The sequence below is a fragment of the Poecilia reticulata genome, linkage group LG9, assembly GCF_000633615.1.
Source record: "Poecilia reticulata strain Guanapo linkage group LG9, Guppy_female_1.0+MT, whole genome shotgun sequence".
NCBI lineage: Eukaryota > Metazoa > Chordata > Actinopteri > Cyprinodontiformes > Poeciliidae > Poecilia > Poecilia reticulata.
In genome coordinates this window covers 1,973,857-1,992,848 of record NC_024339.1, presented here as the reverse complement: position 1 = coordinate 1,992,848, position 18,992 = coordinate 1,973,857, and the positions used below count along the sequence as shown (strand labels likewise).

At 40.4% G+C, this 18,992-nt stretch overlaps 1 protein-coding gene and 1 long non-coding RNA gene across 3 annotated transcripts in view; one reads left to right on the top strand and one right to left on the bottom strand.

Annotated features, from left to right (window-relative positions):
* Positions 1-233, top strand: LOC103469558 (uncharacterized). The gene is made up of 2 exons (XR_534364.1): positions 1-92; positions 166-233. It is a non-coding gene; the product is annotated as an uncharacterized LOC103469558 (long non-coding RNA).
* Positions 1-16,446, bottom strand: part of loxl2b (lysyl oxidase-like 2b) — a 46,332-nt gene extending 29,886 nt beyond the window's left edge. For both annotated transcript variants that reach the window (XM_008417306.2, XM_008417307.2), the window contains exons 1-4: positions 16,347-16,446; positions 13,732-14,091; positions 12,841-13,016; positions 1,027-1,238 (exon numbers count right to left, since the gene is read on the bottom strand). In XM_008417306.2, coding sequence (XP_008415528.1) covers positions 1,027-1,238; positions 12,841-13,016; positions 13,732-14,080 — 737 coding nt within the window. In that variant the 5' untranslated portion in view covers positions 14,081-14,091; positions 16,347-16,446. The remainder of the gene's footprint in view (positions 1-1,026; positions 1,239-12,840; positions 13,017-13,731; positions 14,092-16,346) is intronic.
* Positions 16,447-18,992: the final 2,546 nt, after the last annotated feature.

The window sequence follows — 18,992 nt, the reverse complement described above, 5'->3', positions numbered from 1 at the left end:
GCTCCAGGCTGTCGCCTCAGGTGAAGTCACCTGACCGTTCCAGGATTACTTACCGTTCTCACTCCACTACATCTACTTCATCCTCCTTCCAAGTAAGCCCTCCTCAGTCGTTATCATTCTACTCATCACCGTTCTCTGTCTAACCCTGTGCTCCCCTGTTGACAGTCAGACGACCCGGTCCGCAGTTCCAGAACTCACCTCCTTCCCTTTCAATAAAATCATTGTAAACTTTACTGCCTGTCTGGTTGTGTTCTCGCATGTGGGTTCGTAACTTACCTCCCATCATGACACTCTTAGCCCAGCTAATAAAGGATTAGATAGCAAGAAACTCACTTTTTGGTTACCTAGCAACAACTTGTTGTGTAACATGCACAGCAGCAGCTTGATGTTGCTCCAAACACGCTGACAGTTGAGCGATGTCTGGTCTGGCTGTACGGCCAACCAGTTCATCAAACTCACTAATATCCATTTAGATTGTGGGAAATGAAGAAATTTCTCACGAGACATTTCAGCAGTCAGTACCCTGGACTCTGAAATCTCAACCATCCGCATACAGAGCGCTTCATCATCAAGTCCAGTACAAATGATATGCCCTGCAGAAAATGGCTAGATTTCACCAACTCACCCATGAAGTTTTAGAAGAAATTATAAATCAATTAAGCTCCTCCTCCTGCGGCACTTATATCACACACTCTTCTTTCCTCAAGAACGCTCTGTCTGTTATTACATCTAACCTGATTCACATAGAAAACCCATCAGTAATTTGTTGTTTTTGCAACTCTTTAAGGCGATTCTGAAGAACATCAAGAATCATTGTTGAAGACATGATTTTTGATTCTTGTTGAAGAATGTCTTCACATTGTTGAAGACATTCCTTCAGTAAACCTCTCCCTTCCATGAAGACGACTCTCACTGAGTTACACCAAAAGTTGAACATTATGGTCTCAAACACACTGCACCGATTAACACGTTGAATTTCTCTGCAAGCGTTTCATAGCCCCACCAAAACAACACACTCATGCTTACTTGTAGACTCTGGCATTAAACTTCCTCTCCCCTGGGAAGCCAAACATCCCACAGATGACTCTGCTGTTAAACTCGTTCCACTCTGCGTTACAGATCTGCTTCCATTTGCCGCCATCTTTCACCTCTACGTAGCCCTCGGTCATAGGGATCCGCTTACGGTAGGAGGACAGGATGGCTCGAATGCGCACATCCTCCACATGAATGTCAAGGTTCTGTGGAAGAACATTGAGAGAAATATGTCAGGCAGAGCGCTTTTAACACGGCCCTTCAAATAATGAGAACAGGTGAAGAACAGACTGCAGCGCACAGACACCTCTGGTTTTTACCTAATGGAGCTCTCTTTTGTCAGATTGGTCTAAAAGACTTTTCTGGACTTTAGATTAGGTGAAACCAAACTTTGAATCATTGCGGTTTTCAAAGGCAAAGATTTTTTTAAGTAGACTGTTTATTGCATTTGTCTAGAGACAGCACTTCCTGTGTTACATAAGAAGGAACCAGCGATCCCTTGACCCTTCACCCCCATGTCTGCGACCCCTGACGTCTGTGTGCTGTCAGTAAATCTTTTCCAGATGGCAAAAAACATTTTCACAATGAATTGGTTTGTTAACATTAAACACCGTGACGAGCTTCAAAGAGGTATAAATGTGCTTCAATGTCCCACCAGTAAATCTGCAACTGGAATAATGCTTCTACACACACTTTTTTATGATTTCCAGCCCCTCTGAACCATTTCTATCTACTTGGTCAATGACTGCAGAGATGAAGTACATGGCCTGAGCAGTGATTGTACAACTTAGACATAACATTGAATTTAGCTTTGTGTTGGCTTCCATTTTGAATGTTCCCAGTAGTGGGCGCTCCTGCAGGCCTCAGCATTTCAGTATCCCTAACATACATATACAATCTAATTTACCTCCAATACTTATTTTCTTTTTGTTTGTAGCTTTTCTCTTAGCTGCTCTGCTTCCTGTACATGTCCGTGTGGATTACCCGTGTTTCATCCAATCAGAATTCAGTCTCTGCGGTCTTGGGAATCCACAGAACAGGCTGACGTTAATGAAACAATATAGCAGTGGAACTGTTGTTTTTCACCCAATCTGCTTTCGAAGTGGCCTCACAGATCAGAACAGTTTTGCTAGCGTAGCACGTTCTCAACAACCCACCATGCTCACATTAATACTTGAAAATTATCTTTTTTTTTAGAATCCTTGATATGAAAGACATACAGTATGTGTCAATCGACATTTGTTGTATACATTCACCACCTAGGCTGGTTAATTGCTGTTATGTTCTTTTTAAAGATGGAAGTAAGAAATTTCAAGGTTTAATTCATATTAAATTAATTAAAATCTATGACATATACTGTATAACCCATTTATTTATATGCATGTGATAGAGGTCTAAATCTACAACAGCAGCAATGTGTCTGACAGAATTTTTGTAAAACACAAACAACTCATTGCATTTTGGCCTCCTTGTTTCCAAGGTAACAACGTTTTGGCCGGACAAAAACACAACAGACTCTTCTATATGTTTAGGCACTTAACTTGGACATAATGTCAGGTGACAAAATGCTATTTTTCAGACTTTTTTTTTTTTTAGGGGATTTTTAAAGTGACAGTATGGACTGAGAACATCTAATTAGTGGGGAAATCTGTCAGGTTCCTCACAGACTTTTCTCATGCTGAGCCAAAAACATAAAACCCTGACATGGAATAATGAGAGAGGAAGGTTTCCACAATTGGCATCTTCCTCCAGGGAAGGGCAGATGGCACGAGAGAGAAAACATCATCAGTTTTTCTATCCGCTGCACATTAATCATTTTAGTCTGGGGGAATATGAAGCTTTATAAAAACTAACATTTTGGTACACAATAACTACTGGATATAAATATATATGTACTGAATATAAAGTAAATGATTTAAAAAAAAACCTTTTCTTTGGCAGAGTTGGATTGTCTCACTGAGCTTAGAGAAACGGATCGTGTTCGGTCCGTTTCCTGGTTCCAGCTCCACCTCTTTACATTTTGTTCCCAGGGATTTATCTTGATGAACTTCCTATTTAGATTAGGAGCATGTTTCCGGGGGGGAAGGGGGGACTCTAGTTAATCTGACTTGGAAAACCAAAGACTTCCTCACATGTGTTTTTTCTTCAACTGAGTCTCAGGAGTGAAGCTTTTTCCTGAAAATGGCTGCAGATGGAAAAAGCATCAGGGAGATGAACTGATGGGAGGATTTAAAGGAGCCAACATTTACAGGCTTGACTGAGACAATGCTTGACTTTTTTTTTGTTTTTACTTTTTTAAGTAATTCACAACAAAAGCATTGTCTTGAGGCTCTTTAAGAAAAAATTGGTCACACATTTGATTCCAGCTATCAAACAGGACAGTAAGCTCAGTTAATTATTCAAAGTAGTTTAAAAAGTTTCTACAGAAGGAAACCCATTAGATTGCATTGAGTCATTGACTTTTCAGCAATGTATCACACTGAACATGCATGGAACAACAGTGGAGAGGAAAAACTCCCCTTTAACAGGAAGAAACCGCCAGCAGAACCAGAACCTGGTTCAGTCTGAGCATCAAGCAGCTACGACAGACTGGCATGGTTATTTACGTTTATAAGAAATGGAAAATTTGCTACAACAGACTTATGTCAAAACAATCAAACTTCTCCAACATTTATCTATCCCTTTTCAATACATATCTCCATATCTTATGAGCAGTCAATACCTTTCTGATTCTTTCTCTTGGATCAATAGAAATTAGAATTAGTTTGCAACAATTTACAACAGTTACAGCAGTGAGTGCTAGTTAGCGAGTTAGACAGAGGGAGTCAGGCTTCTAATGAATAGATACAATCTGGATTTTTCTTCCTGGATGCACCAACCTATCATCATACAGCGCGGTGTCCAAGGTAAATTACCTCCAACATGGTTCCTGGGTTAGGCTGGAATGTTTCCAGCAGCCTTTGGCCAAGACATGGGATAGAGCCCAGTCCATCACAGCATTAAATGTAATGTACAGTGGTTTAGATATGTCTTGTTATTTCAGAAAAAAAACTTAAAATGAAAATATACAGCACATGCAAAAGTATATGTAACTAGTGGAAACCACAAAAATGACATTTTGAAGGACTCTCCRCAACAGGGAAGGAGAACGAAATGACAAACAAGCTAATTAGTGTATTCCAAAAACAATGTTTGGAATGAAGGTTGAGAAAACTAAAAATGCAGAACGATTTCAAATGTCAGGTTTCAAATTTTATGCTAATTGCATCAACAGGGCCATAGTTCTAAAAAAAAAAACTTTAATAAAAAGAAACAGAAAATGTAACTTTTATAAAAAGAAATATGCCTTTTACATTAAAACTGTCACCAGGCTGTAACAGTCATTATTATTATTATTATTATTATTATTATTTTTAAATCTCTCTAATGGTTTTATCTTTACTTTTTAATTTCTTTTTATTTCTCTCTAAAAAGAAATTAGAGAGAAATCTCTTTTTTTTAAAAATCTTTGTCTCTTTCTCACTGCTTATTTTAATTATGTAAAGCACTTTGAAATGCCTTGCTGCTGAAGTGTGCTATACAAATAAAATTTGATTGATTGATTGATTGATTGATTGATTGATTGATTGATTGATAGCATGAGACAGATAATCCATGAAAAGACGGATCTCCTCCACCTCCTGCCTGAGCTACTGCTGCCGTCTGAAGAAATGCACCACTCCCAACCAAAACAACCAGTCAGAGCGAGGAGGCGGGTCTTAATGCTGTCAATCAATCTGCTGTTGAACATACTAAGCAACTAAATGTTACAGAAAAACCGTTTATCCGTCATCGGTATCCATGCTAACTAGCCTGAACAGTAAGGTGAGAATGAGCAGAGCCTCACAGAAGGTGATTGACAGCGCTAAGAGTGGTTGTTTCTAGTTACTGGGAGAAGGCAGATTAGTTTGATTCTTTTCACAGATTATGTCTCATACCATATTGTCACAACATAGTGACAGTGTCAACAAATATGAAAAAACAAACAGTTTTTCATAAGAGTTACATACTGCAGCTTTAATGAGCAGATTTACTCCTGAATGTGTTTGGTGTGATCTTCAGTATGAATTCAGTGCAGATGTGAAGCAAATATATAGTGAGCAAAGATTTTGGCAATGACTGTCTGACCAGGTGCATGGGAATCTAGGATTATGTGTTTTTTGCAGTTATTTACAGAAAACAGGGAACATTGCCTCTCACTTCCTCTGTTCAGAGCCATTAAAATGGGCCTTTTGTTAACAAACTRGAAACAGATGCTTCACAGCACTGGGACACTCTGAGCCAAACTGGAGCATAAATTACAGAGACAATGACTTAATGGAAATGAAGTGATTCAACATGGCATAAAAGTTGAAGCTTGTGGAAAATGACTGCAGTACTCAGGGATCAGAATGTCTCATACTGAGCTTAAGCGGGTTAAAAAAGAAGAAGAAGAAAAAAAAAGGAAAACCCACAGCGCTGCTTTCCACTGAGAGTACATCAGGCGTTTGAGTAATAAAAACTCATTAGAGCAGAAGGGCACAAAACATTTTTGGAAACACTTTCGCTCTCTGTGTTTGGCTCGTTTCCCATCATGCCCGGTCCGGTGTATTCCAATGCGGGGACAGCAGGTTAACAAACCATCTAGCTTTAGGTTGTGCAGTCAAATGTGAATTGTGTTCACACCGGATAAAATCCACACCAGGAAACCAGCAACACAYGGCTCTAATCCTCAAAGGGAAAGGATACAAATGCAGCCATCCACCAAATGACTCCTAATCCTAATTACTGAGAGCGCTGCGCTCTGAGCCAGCGCTGAGCGCCGTCCTTAGACAAATGTTCTGAATGTGCCCAACGCAGCAGCCTGATACCAGAAGACCAAGCAGTTCCAACACTGAGATGATATTAGTTTGAATAAAACCAACATTTTTCTCTCTTCTGTCTTTCAAATGAATATTTCCACTACTCTTTATTTAGCTTTAATATGTTCAGCTACCATCTGAATCAGAGAGACTGCCTCCAGAAGGTATAATATATCACTGGCATAAAAAGCAGTGTAAACTCTTACAGGGATATTTTGCTCCATATTCCAGTGATATGGAGAAAAATTCTGCATTCCAAAGAATATTTGGAACCATTTTAGTGCTTATCATAACTACTAAATGTTTATCATGTAATACCTAACATTACAGTGTTAATGTAATGTGACATTAGCTTTGCATTGTCACATTACCTCAGTGCGATGATGATATATTTGTAATATATCACGCAGCTCTACTCACCATGATAAATATGGACTTTTAATAATATTACTAAAACATTTTATTTAAAAGTATCTTGAGCAGCTTAACAAAAACAAGATAAAACAGCACTGCATGCGCACACTCTACTAAAGTCAGTTATTCTCCTGTAATATGCAACATTTACTGCTTCATCCAAACACAACAACATTTTAGTTTGCAATAAAATGCTGATTAATTTTAAAAGCATTTGTTCCATTTGTAAGCGGGCACTTATAGCTTGCTTTTGAATTTTTATCAACTCATTGTTATTTTTTGTTGTTGTTTTTGTTCTGCTTGTGATTCTTGTTTCTTTTCCTGGTTTTTACCTGTCATGATCTGTTTGGCTCTTTCTGTCTCTGTTCAGTTTAAGGAAGTTGGCTCTGCCCCTCTACGCTCACTGACACAAACTCCCAAAGGGGAGGGGAATAGTGGGATTAAGAGGCAAAGAAAGAAAAATAAATAAATAAAAAATCATTTCAATTCAATCACACATACATTCAAATGGGTCCTATCAAACTGCACAGTCAGCTCTGTTAATTATGCAGAGTGATTTAAACAATTTCTAAGGAAWCTCAGCAGATTGCATTGAGTCATTGACTTGCAGCATTCACTCATCCTGGACCAGCATGTAGCAACGACTGCCTGCGCTGAGTCGTTGACTTTACTTCAATCACTCATACAGAACATGTATGGAACAACATTGGAGAGGAAAAATTCCCCTTTAACAGGAAGAAAGCTCCAGCAGAACCAGAACCGGGCTCAATCCGAGCCAGGTTCGACTGACCGGGGGGGAAAACATAAAACTGCAGCGCAAGTTACTCAAGTAGTGCAATATGCTATTTTACCAATGACTGACCTTCCTTATTTTGAAAGGTTGAGCAGCCAAAGCCTTTCCTTTGCCTACATCCCCCAGAATGCTGTGCAGTTCTGGGTTAGAGTTCAGTGAAATTATTGAAAGTTCTATCAGATGTGTTTTCTATTGATATTAATCGCCTGTCTATCATTTATCATGCTGCCAAATCAGAATAAACTGAAGGTCAGTGCACTTCTTCAAAGCCATAAATGGACAGATAAGCAGGAAGTGGAAAGATGAGCTGACAGGGACAACTGACGGTCACTTTGTGTTGTTTACTGGACCGCTGAGAGAGACAGAGCTGAATATATCCAGGCAAACCAAGGGGACCTCAAACCGCAGAGCAAAGTCATGGAATGACATGTTTACTTTGTGTCTGTCACAAAATGCCAGAGAATGCAGGAGAACGTGAACGGGGCTGACGGGGTGAGCAGCGGCAGCCGGGAAGGCTTCACGTTTCACCTCCGTCTTACCTCACTCTCTTGCCATTTCCTGAGTGGGTTATTCTGGCTCACCTGGTAGAGTCTCTACACGCAGCCTAATAATCATCCCAAACCACTAAAACCCCCCAGCAACATACAGTTCATAGCTGCCATTACAGTGCGCCCTCCTGGATGATGGGGCCAGGCCTCAGYGGTGGAGCGCTGCTCCCAGATGGGTGTGTTTTACACGCTGGGGGCCCATCTGACTTATTTGAGTAAATGGAAAAGCTGAGTCTGAAGGTCTTTTTTGTTTGGTTTTGTTGGTTTTTTTTAGGCCAGGATCCCAGTCTGGCTCCATACGTCTAGACATGTCCATCTGCACTCTGTGGAGAAAATTATAATCTACTTCTTGGCTCTAAAATCCAAGTACATCTCCTTCTCCACAGCCAAAGTCATCTATTAGCACTCCTGGTAAACACTAAGCTAAACATCGAAAGCTTTCATTTAGTGAGGGGAAATAATCCTCCATTAAGAAACGTCTTTAACCAAATTGTCGTTGGGAAGATGGGACCTGCCGCTCTCAGTAGGGCTGCACCGATTGTAGTTTTCCGACCGATCACTAACTACCAATGTTTAAAAAGCAATTTTGGCCAATATTGATTTTTTTTTTTATCTGAAATATTGATAAATATTGCAATAAAGTTGCAGAGTTGGCAACAGCGGAGTGATTTTTATTAACTGTGATCACTACTGACCACTGATCTCCCAAAATGAAGAAAATCGGGGTCAATTTATTGGCTGGCCTATTTATCGGTGCACCTCTTCCCTTCAGGTGAAAATTTTCATTTGTGAAAATTTTTCCAATTTTCACAATTGGAAAAATATTTCTTTGTACCTCCAGGCGAAGTATTGTTAAAAACGTCACAATTCAATTCACTTTAATATTGCTTGAAATGCTTCAATATTCATTTTGTAGTAAGTGGTACACAAATATTCCATCCTTTTCAGTTCATTTTTCCAAATAAATATCAATTTGAAATTGTCTGTGAATCAAGTAGCCCTCCTGTCGTGCCATGGTGAGCAACACCGTCGTGAGCAGCTCGCACTATCACTATATCAGCTGTGTGTCATATAAAACAGTTCTTCATCTTGAGTCTATTGGCCGTTTGAAAACAACTACTGTTGGGCAGTATATTAATAAACTAAATCAGCCTTTCAGAAACAATATCAGCTGTTCAGACGCACAGACGTTTCCCCCCAAAACACACTAAGCAATAACACCATGGAACAGCTCACACAGAAGTCCATACAACAACAGTGTGTCTGAAACAAAACCCTCTGTGATCTGAGTTTGTTGTTACCATTTTTAACTCAAACAGGGATGTCAAAGCAATCAATTTAGATTAAAATATCCTAACAAAATTTTTATGAAATGATTGGGACCTTAAAGGGACAGTCCTATGGGTTTTCCAGCCACAATTAAGTAACAACTATGTTACCTTCAGTTGTTATAAAAATGCTACAAATTTCCAATATGACATGAAATAATTTTGACTTTATAATTAAATACCTTGAAATTGGGCCTCTGTCTCTTTAAAAAAGTCCTGCTCTTTCCAACACTATGCCTTCAGGAAGTCATCACAACATCGCTTTCCTATTAACGCTTAAACAACATTTTTACCAGTGCTCCTAAAAAGAGCTCAGCTGATGTTCTGTTCTACCAGGTGTTTGCTAATTGATGCTGGCTAGTCTTAAGGGGCTGAGTGGGGGAGTCACGTGAGAGACGGAAGCTCTGAAGCTTGGAAACAACAGCTCTGAGGAGGAGCTAGGCCCATCCAGGCGTTATGCACAGCTGAATGGTTGCCACAGGAGATTAAAGTATTTCTGAAACATGCATGAAAGAATCAAAGCAAAACTCCTGGAATAACATTATAACATGATGTAAAGCTCAAAAAAGTACATTTTACATAATACTGCCGCTTTAATAAATCTTTTATAGTGACTTGATCAAATGATGTGACTTATCAAACTTGCTTGGCACCACAAATTCAAGTGTGGTACCATAGTTACTAATTGTTTGCTTCATCAATGCCCATTACTTCCTCTTAAGTTAAACTCTACTTTACATTCACTATAAATCCCTGGAGGAAATGTCTATTGGTTCTTAAGCTTCCCAAGGAGAAGTAAGAAAAAAAAGAAAAAGAAAAAGAAAAAGAAAGGATAACAGAGTCACAGCATTAAGTCCAATCTGCAGTGAGCTCACAACGTTGGAATGTGTGAGGCCTGCAAGGAGTGCAGAACACATTGGACTGGCGTTAGTAGCTTGGAGCTTGCTGCTCAGTCCGGTCTGAAGGGCTTTAAAAGGGTTGGCTCGACAGTTACGAGCACAAACACCTCATAATTACCTGTTCAGCTTCACTTTCACTGAGACGTTTAAGACTATTTTTAAAGGACCCTGGGATTAGCTATCAATTTTGAGTTTTCTAGTACAAAACCCAAAGAGATTTTTTTAGCTGTACTGTTTTCTGAATCCAGAGCTACATGGTCACATCTGACAGGAACATTCCAAGTACAGCCTCAGTAATCACTATTCTCTGATTTTCCTGTGGACCGTAACTCCAGTTTATTCATGGAAAATCTGCCTGTTTGTGGATCACAGCGTGGTGAACTGAAATGACTGGGCACAATGCTACTCGACACACTATTGGCTGGTGTTTGCAAATTCACAACAATCCGGGTGCTACTTATTTTATTTTATTTTCCGTGAAGCTGATTAGCTTTCCCCACCCACACTCCAAGTGTGCACAAAAGAAGACCAAGATGTTAACTTCTACAGCAGTGTTAAGGAAAGTTAAGACGGTGTGTGTATTAATGCTGCTTAGGGTATATTTGGTGTGTGAATTATTGCAACTAGAGGAGGTATTCACGGATTTCAACTATGCGCAGGCAGCTGTGGTTCCAAATCCCTTTGAATAGCTGGGGTTCAATATACTGAGGTTTGGGCTGGGTAAATGTTTATTGAATACAAAAAGTCTAACTCTAAGAATTTCCCTTGTAGGGATTGTGTAGAAATCCCCCACTGTAAGTAACATCGTGAATATGAAGCATCAAGATTTTTTGACTTCCAACATATCAGGAAACTTTAGCCTTAAAATTTGACGTCATTCGTTTTTTTTAAACAAAATGTCTTTTACGGTCTTATAGTTTGATAGAATTGCATCACACTCTTTGTAAAGTTCTCTTAATATATGCATTATCTGTTTATATCCATCTTGTTTGGAACAATATCCCCACTATTCCTACACAGAGACCGAGGTTTCCAGAGGGTAGGGCTAGGCCATACAGTCTATCCCTTCTAAATTTGAATGTTACCCATTTACATTTTTATGACAAGCATTCAATCTGAGCTGTCCCTTGGATATGTCAAATCTTGCATCATTTTTTTCTTCACCTCTCCTGTGCGCTGCCTGCTATGGTGCATTCGCTCCGAATGCCTTTTGAGCGTCAGGCACGTCCGGTTTACATTCAAAATCTATGTGGAGCGTCGGGACACGTTGGTCGTGCTCGACACTTTAAACGCTCACAACGCTCCAAACAGTTCAAATCGCGCCACACTAGATGTTCCAAATGCTTCGCAACTTCACTATGCGCCTCCACGTAGACTTTGAATGTAAACCAGACTCCCCTGACGCTCAAAACATGTTTGGTGTGAACTCACCATTAGCTTTAGAAGACTGACCCCAGATACTTAAACTCATTGACCCGGGCTGGTACATCACAGCTTCACTGCTCTGTGTCTTGTTCATATTTAGTCTTTATTCCTCCTCTCTCATAGCTGCACCTCTCCAGCCTCTTTCCCACTTAATACCACAGTGTCGTCTGCAAACATTTCAACCCACAAGACTCCTTTTCTAATCTCTTGTGCCAATTCTTCCATTATCACGGCTTCATCATACGCAGATGGTGCAGTCAAGAAATTGGAGGAAACTGGACATATTTTAGAAATAGAAAAGGAAAACTTAAGTGAATGCTCAATCGAACTGTGATGCAGACAAAAGAAACAAACTCTGGTCCTCCTATAAACCTTGACCTCTGTTCAGTTGAAGTTAATTCTGGCACAGTTCCAATGCATATGTGAATGCAAGTGAATCAGAGGCGGCTCCAAGAACAGGAAGCAAACTATAGTATAGGGCATTCTGGGTAAATAGAACCAAAACAAAAATGAGAGTCTGGTGCAAGCAGGAGAAATGGCTTGTGGCTTTCTCCCGAATACAAAAGAGAAATCCTACAACCGCTAAAATCTGGTGCTACTCCATTTTTGTTTACATTTCGTGAAGACGGAAGTTGCACTCAGTGTCTTCTTCAGAAGTTTTCTTGTCACTTTCTTCAGTAGTTCTTGGTGCAGGCGAAGGGGTGAACAGGTTTTTCACTTAGTTTGGATTGTTTGACAGAGTGCAGTTTTAAAGCAAAACGCATCAACTGAAAATGTAGCTAACATTGCAACTTTGGCCCCCAATCGAACTGAGTGTACTGGACTACCAGGTGTGAAAACATCCTTAATGACTCTGAGTAAAGCATTGGGACAAAAACACTATTTTGTGCTTGAAACCCTTTCTACAAGCTAGATGTTTTAACTGCCTTGTTGCTGAAAAAGCGCTGTATAAATAAGATCTTCTTCTTTTGAACATTTTACCAATAATAATAGAAGAATTTATGTCTTTGTGAGAGAGCTACAGTTTAGATTTGTTTTCAACTTTCAGAAAATCAGGAATTCTGTTTACTAACCCTACTTTAGAGACTACACAATCAATGACTGCATATTCACCACAAGGTCCCATAAGGGCTCATGATGAGTTTTATGGATGTAACAAAATCTTTCGCCCATTCCTAATTAAATAATTCATAATAAAACCCTATGAGATGTCTTTGCCAAAGAGAACTTGAGTGTTTTACTCTTGACACCCTTTATTTATGTAGGTTCTCCTATTTTGAAATTAGAAGGGAAGTACAGTCATATTCAATAAACTGGAATATGCATTCAGAAGAGGCCAGTTGGTCAGGTTAAATAACAAGCTCAAATAACAAGAAAAACATTACATTTTTAAGCTGTTGGACAGAAGTTACATCAGAACAAACTACAAGCACCAGCTGGTATCTCCGAGGCCCACAGTTCACAAGGACAATAATAAGAAAAAAATATAAAAAAACGCATGCAGCTTTTGGAGATGTTTACCTCCACATGATTGGGCAATGTGTTGACAAATTTAAATCCAGGGATCCTGCGGTCGCTGCACACCACACCTACATCTTCGGTGTGTTTGCAGTCTGAAACACCGATCCCATTGGATGGACACAGAGCCAGCGTCCTCTCTTTTCCAGTGCACTGGAGATTGTCAAACCAGATGGGTCCTTATGGGATAAAACAAAAATTAAGGTTTCATCATATTGTTAGCATTCAACACTCTGCCTTGGTTTTGTTGCTACAAAATATTTCAAGTTAACACTAATGTTTTGCGATATGCAACATTTTCCCAACCAATGTTCATCAGGTCAACAAATGACTATGGGTGATATACTCGCACAGCGGACATTTTCTAGGCAGAACGACACGCTTATCCCTTGTGGGGCTCTCAGGGGTGCTGGTGCCGATCTCCAGTGGTTAATGGACGAGAGGCAAGTTACACCCTTCGCTGGTCGCCAGTCCATCACAGGTTTAGGGTACTATTTAAATAAATGTATTTTTCTATAAGATGCTGCCTTTCTGTTATAAGTTTGAGTAAATAAATCACCGCTGAACTTGGAGGAACTCTGCGGAAAATAAAAGCTTTGGTTGCAGCTGGAAGGAGTTTGCGTGCACCATTAAAAACGGAATTCGTTGTTTGTTTTTTTTCCATGGGCTGCATCTTGTGGCTTCAGTCAAGCATTGTTATTAAATAAGACAGCAACTCAAAGGCGAAAAAGAAAAATCCCTCTTAAAAGATCGACTGGTGAATGGCTCAGCCTATTATCAATGGTTGATAAATTTGTAAGGTCGCCCAACCTTAGTTTACACACCTGTGGGATGTAAATAAATACCATGTACAAAAATAATACATGTGATGTATTGAGAATGTCTGTGCCTTACCTTCTCCTTTCCCATATTTAGAAGATGGGACCCATGAGACTGCTTCCTGATAGCCCAGTTCCTTGCACACCACCTGGGCCCCATGGATGGTGAAGTCATCGTCGCAGACAGTACCCCATGTACCGTTGTAGTAAACCTCAACTCGACCCTCGTTGTGCTTCCTCTTTTGTCCTGCTAGTCGGAGCTGAATCCTGGGGGTATCTGAAGCCAGGACCGGGGGGGTGTACTGTTCCTGTTCAGGGTCTGGGTAGCCCGGCGGGTATCCGAGGTACTCGTACTGGGCGTGAGCCAGCCTCAACACCACCAAGAATATGCCAACGCAGTAGGATAGCTTTTGTTTGGCCAACATTTTGATAGGAACTGTTAAAATAAAAATATGTAAGAAGGAGCAGTCATTAAAAGTTGCTAGCAGTCAATTAAAACTTGGGATGATATTCGCCCCCAGTTTTGGCCTAAATTTCCAGTCAGATAAAGTCGCCATCAGTCTGCACTATAGTCAGCTGGCAAGTTGGGTCGGCACAAAAATCTGCCAGTGTTAGACAGAGTGAAGACTTTAGACTACAGGTGTATGAGTGGAACTGACCCGACCTGACCCGTCCGCAGTCACAGTCAAACAAACTGATAAACCACTCAACTGCATCTCCACTAATAAACATTGAAAAATAGAGACTGGAACAGTGTTAGTTTGTGGGACAGCACCTGTTTGGTGTCACATGTTTGCAGGGTGCCAGATCATTTAGTCAGCTTTGCACAACCTTTTTTGAGTTAGTTGTTATCAAAGAGCGTAGGGTGTTTTCACACCTGATAATCCGGTAGACTTTGTTCGACTAGAGACCAACATGGCCAAACTTTTTACAGTTTTGACTGGTGCGGTTTGCTTTCACACTGCTCTCTATTAGATGAACAAAATCTTTTGAGCTACCTGTTCACCCCGTCGCCTCTGGCAGCGCTGCACCAAGAACCACTAAAGGAAGCAACACAAAAACCTCAGAGGAAGACACTGAGCATCACTTCTTTCTTCACAAAATGTAAATGAAAACTGAGTGCCATCAGATTTTAGTGGTTGTAGTTGTGTTTAGTCATTGGTAAAAAACAATGAGCCATTTCTCCCGCTATCGCTAGAGCACCATGTTTGTTTTGGTTGTATTTCCCCAGAATGCACTGCACTGTAGTCCACTTTTTTGGAGAGGTCTCTGGTCCACTTGGCATCCTCATGTACAATTGAACTGCACCAAAGTTCACTTCATCTGAGCCCAGGTCTGTAGGCGGACAAAAGTTCACCTTCCTGGTCTTCATCAGCGTTCAATTAAACCTCCCCAAACTAACCAGACTTTCTGGGCAAACAAACTAGAATTACAGTTTACTGAACAGGGCTGGTGTGAATGCACCCTAAAATGTGGCCAGTGAAGCAACCGTGTTCTACAGGTAGAACATAGAATGAGTTGGATATACAGAGACAGCACCTCACATCCCAGAAGAACCCACAGGACCGGTTACATATTGTTCCCAACTGTAAAGTTAAAGTCCTGGACAACAAACACAGTTTGAAATGTTCTGTCACTGCAGCTAGTGGATGTCATGGGTTTTTTTTAACTGTTAAACCTCACATGTAGAAAGAAAACAAGCAGCCATAAAACAGGATTAACACGTCATTCCAGAACCAAGAAAACATCCACTACTGGACAGAAAAACATGCGGGGAACTTGTGTTATTGGATGACTTCACCGCAGATGTGCCTGTCCTGTGTGGTGTGAAAACATCTGGCTGCAGACTCTGCTTTCCTCACTGTAACGTGGCAGCAGTTACACAAGCTGATCGGCACACGGGGAGCGGGTGGAATGAGGCTTCGGCCTCTGGACGGGCGAACAACAGCACCGCCATCATTAGGCAGTTGGTTGTGCTTTGATCCGAGCTGGGTTTTCTCAGCGGCTCTGTCTTCCCACAGCGATCATGAGGCATGCAGACTGGGTGACGCTGGTGCTGAAACATCTGAACACATTGAGGCTGTGCAGGATTTCCTTCGGTTTGAGGGAAAACTAAACACGGATCAGAAAACCTGAAATATGAAACGGGAATCACACTGTCTGATATTTTCCTTTAGGAGCTCTGCTCTAAGGAGTATTTAAGGGTTTGTTGTGACGCGAACCTTTTTGTCCGACCGGGGATGGAAGAGGTTCATGTATTTGACTGAAAAGGTCAAAATGTTAATTTGTAGAATGCCAGCAACTCTTTGAGTAACTCTTGCCAAACAGTGCAAGCAGCCACTAAGAAGAAAAAGCTCATTCACTTTGTGATTACAAGCAGTCTCCATTTTAAATCATGTTAACTTTGGACTCTTTGAATTCATATTGCACTTATCTGATGAAGAAACATAGTCAATTTGAGACATAAAGAGGAGGTCAGGGCATGTCAACTGAAAGTCAGGCGTAGAAACAGACTCCTTGGGTTTTGAAATTATTTCCATCATGCTCTTAAATTGTGTTGAAATTAAAGCAGTGCAGAGTACAACACATAAGCATGTCATGCACAGAATAAAAGAATGTTTGAAAAGGTTTTTTAAAGAGGACTCAAAGTTTGGGCTCAGAGTGAAAAGTTCCAGCTGCAGCTGAACTTACTTTAATTTCCCCCTCTGGCGAGATGAAGCTCCGTCTCTGGATCCTGAAGTCAGCTGCTCCTCCTTCTGCCGCGCTCCGAACTTTCACTGCTCTTTATGCAAATCAGGACCGGCGGAGGGAGTGGCCCAAGCCGCTGAGGCCCCGCCCACGGACCCTGTCCGATWATAGGCTCTCTCCCAGCTGCAGSGTTAGAGAACAGTTCTGGATTCMACTGCGCAGCATGCTGCCTYCACGYAACTGTAGAAMATTTGACAGACACTRTAAAAACGTTACAGCAACATTAATGTCAATAGCAAACARCAAAGTCAATCGWTACTTTAGTAAAGAAGAAATTAAAACAGCAATTTATTCATTTTCCTTTTCCCAAACATCTCAGAAAACCCAGTAAAACCTTCCCAAACAATAGGCTMCAAATAAGGGKTTCAGCAATTTCCTTCTTAATRAATKTATCACTTCTCAAAATATTTCTTTATTGTGAACCTTTGTCCAAAGCAAACAAATAAAAAAACATTAAAAACAAATGTTTCGCCCTTTCCTGTGACATCAGTACAAAAAGACACAGGAAGYGACCAAAACACAGAACAGAAATATTCTTTATTGTCCCACAGTGGGAAAATTCAGGTCTAACAGATGCAAAGTGACAGAACATTTAGGTAGGCTCACACAAAGATAAAAGTACCAATATAAATATAAAAAACAAAATTAATAAACTGTACATTAAGCGCAGTGCAGTTATCCATCTTAGTGCACTCAGTTATTTCGGTTCATCAATTCAACTCACAGAAAAAGACTCATTGTTAACTGAGCTGTCGTTAGGAACCAAAATTATTCACAACCCTAAATAAATTTGGATTTAAATTCATTGTCATTTAACCAATAAAATAATTTCTGATAGGAAATACAACATCTCTTAAATGTAGCAAAAGATAATAACGTTTGGGGAAAATGTTTACATTTACGTTTTCTTAAAAATGTAAATAATCATCGACAGATTCTTTAAGTGGAAAGCCTTTAGTTTTATGTCAGCTCAGGTATCTTTAGCTCAACATTTCGCTTGTTCTGAGCCTTATCTGGATTGCTCTCTGCTGCCATCTTGTGGCAGACAATCGTCCTCCTCTACTCGGATGACCCGAAATGCTCCGCTCTGTGCAACTTGATGTGATTCTTTTAACCCTTGTGCGTGCGAGGACTGAGGCAACTGATACAAGTGATATGGGTGTGGGGTCGGTTGGACCCCATTTGTAAACACAAGGGTTAAGCCACATAGTGTCAGATTATCCTCTCCTTTTTGACCCTTTTCACAGCACACATCAGGCCGCTCATGTTGCTGCTTCTGGTAGCAAAATATATTCAACCTGGAGCTTGTTTGATGGAAAAAGAGGAAAGATAACTATTTTGTTGACATGTGGGTTTTTTTTGGCCATCATGTGACTAATGCACCTGGGATCCTTTTAGAGAGACGGTAGTCTTTGTGGCTTCCTCTGCATAAGGGGGGTCATGTGTTCCACTTTCACTTTCAACCACTGCTAATTCCCACCACCCTCTGCTCTGCGTTTCTCACTGATCCATCATGAGCTTGTTGTAAGTACTCCAACTCATCCCGCCCCTCGCTTAACATCACACTTGAAATCTAAGCCATCGCTTTCAGACAGGATGAACTCGTATTGTCTCACGACCTCTTACAATGTTTTCCATCCAGACCGTTCTAAACAAACACTCGATTCCAACCCTCTAAACCCGTTTGTAGCTCTGGGTGGGGTCATCGTCCTGTTGGACGGAGAACCCCACTATGTGTTAAGACTTTTAGGGAAGATGGTCCGGGTAGATTCGCAGTCTCAGAGTTCCACCGCAGCAAACACACTGAAAGGTTTCATTTTGGGCTTATTCAATCAGATGAACCTTGGTCCACACGTTTGTCGTGTTCCCTGCTCGGCTTGTTCCCTACTTGACTTTTTTTTCAACTAAGGCTTTCTTCTTGACACTCTTCTGTAAAGGACAAATATTTCTCCTACCAATATTAAAACCTGACCTTGAAATTTTTTTCCAAACTGCGAAATAATCTCAGTGGCACAAAGACAAGTCAAAATCAGTCATGGATAATGATAAAAAACATTTATACTGTATCTGTCAGTATCTGAGGAAATTTAAGTGGACTAATCTGATTATCAATAAGGATGCCTTTAGTGGCCTAGTAGTGAAAATTACTAAAGACTTGGGCCCCATTAGTAGCTATGACAATATATACTCGCATCATAAGTGTATGTAGTGTACTTATGGAAATAACTTAAATCAAGACTAAAAACCCTCCTGTTCAGAGTTGCACTTAAACCATAATAAATGGAACACTGACCAACATACTTGATGTGTGTTGAGTGATGGCACTCATCAAAATGTAATGTTTGATACTAGTTTTCTCAATTGTTGATCGTCATGATTTTTTAAATGATTTTGTACTTCAGTGTTTTTATGATGTAAAGCACTCTGAACTACCTTGTTGCTGAAATGTTCTACACAAATAAACATTTGAAAGGTCTAACAATCCAGGTTAACGTCTTAAAGAGCTGCGTTCAACAACATGGAGAGAAGTCATTTCTATAGGATGTCAGGGCCGGGGTGCAGTGTATCAAGGGACAGATTAATCTGAGA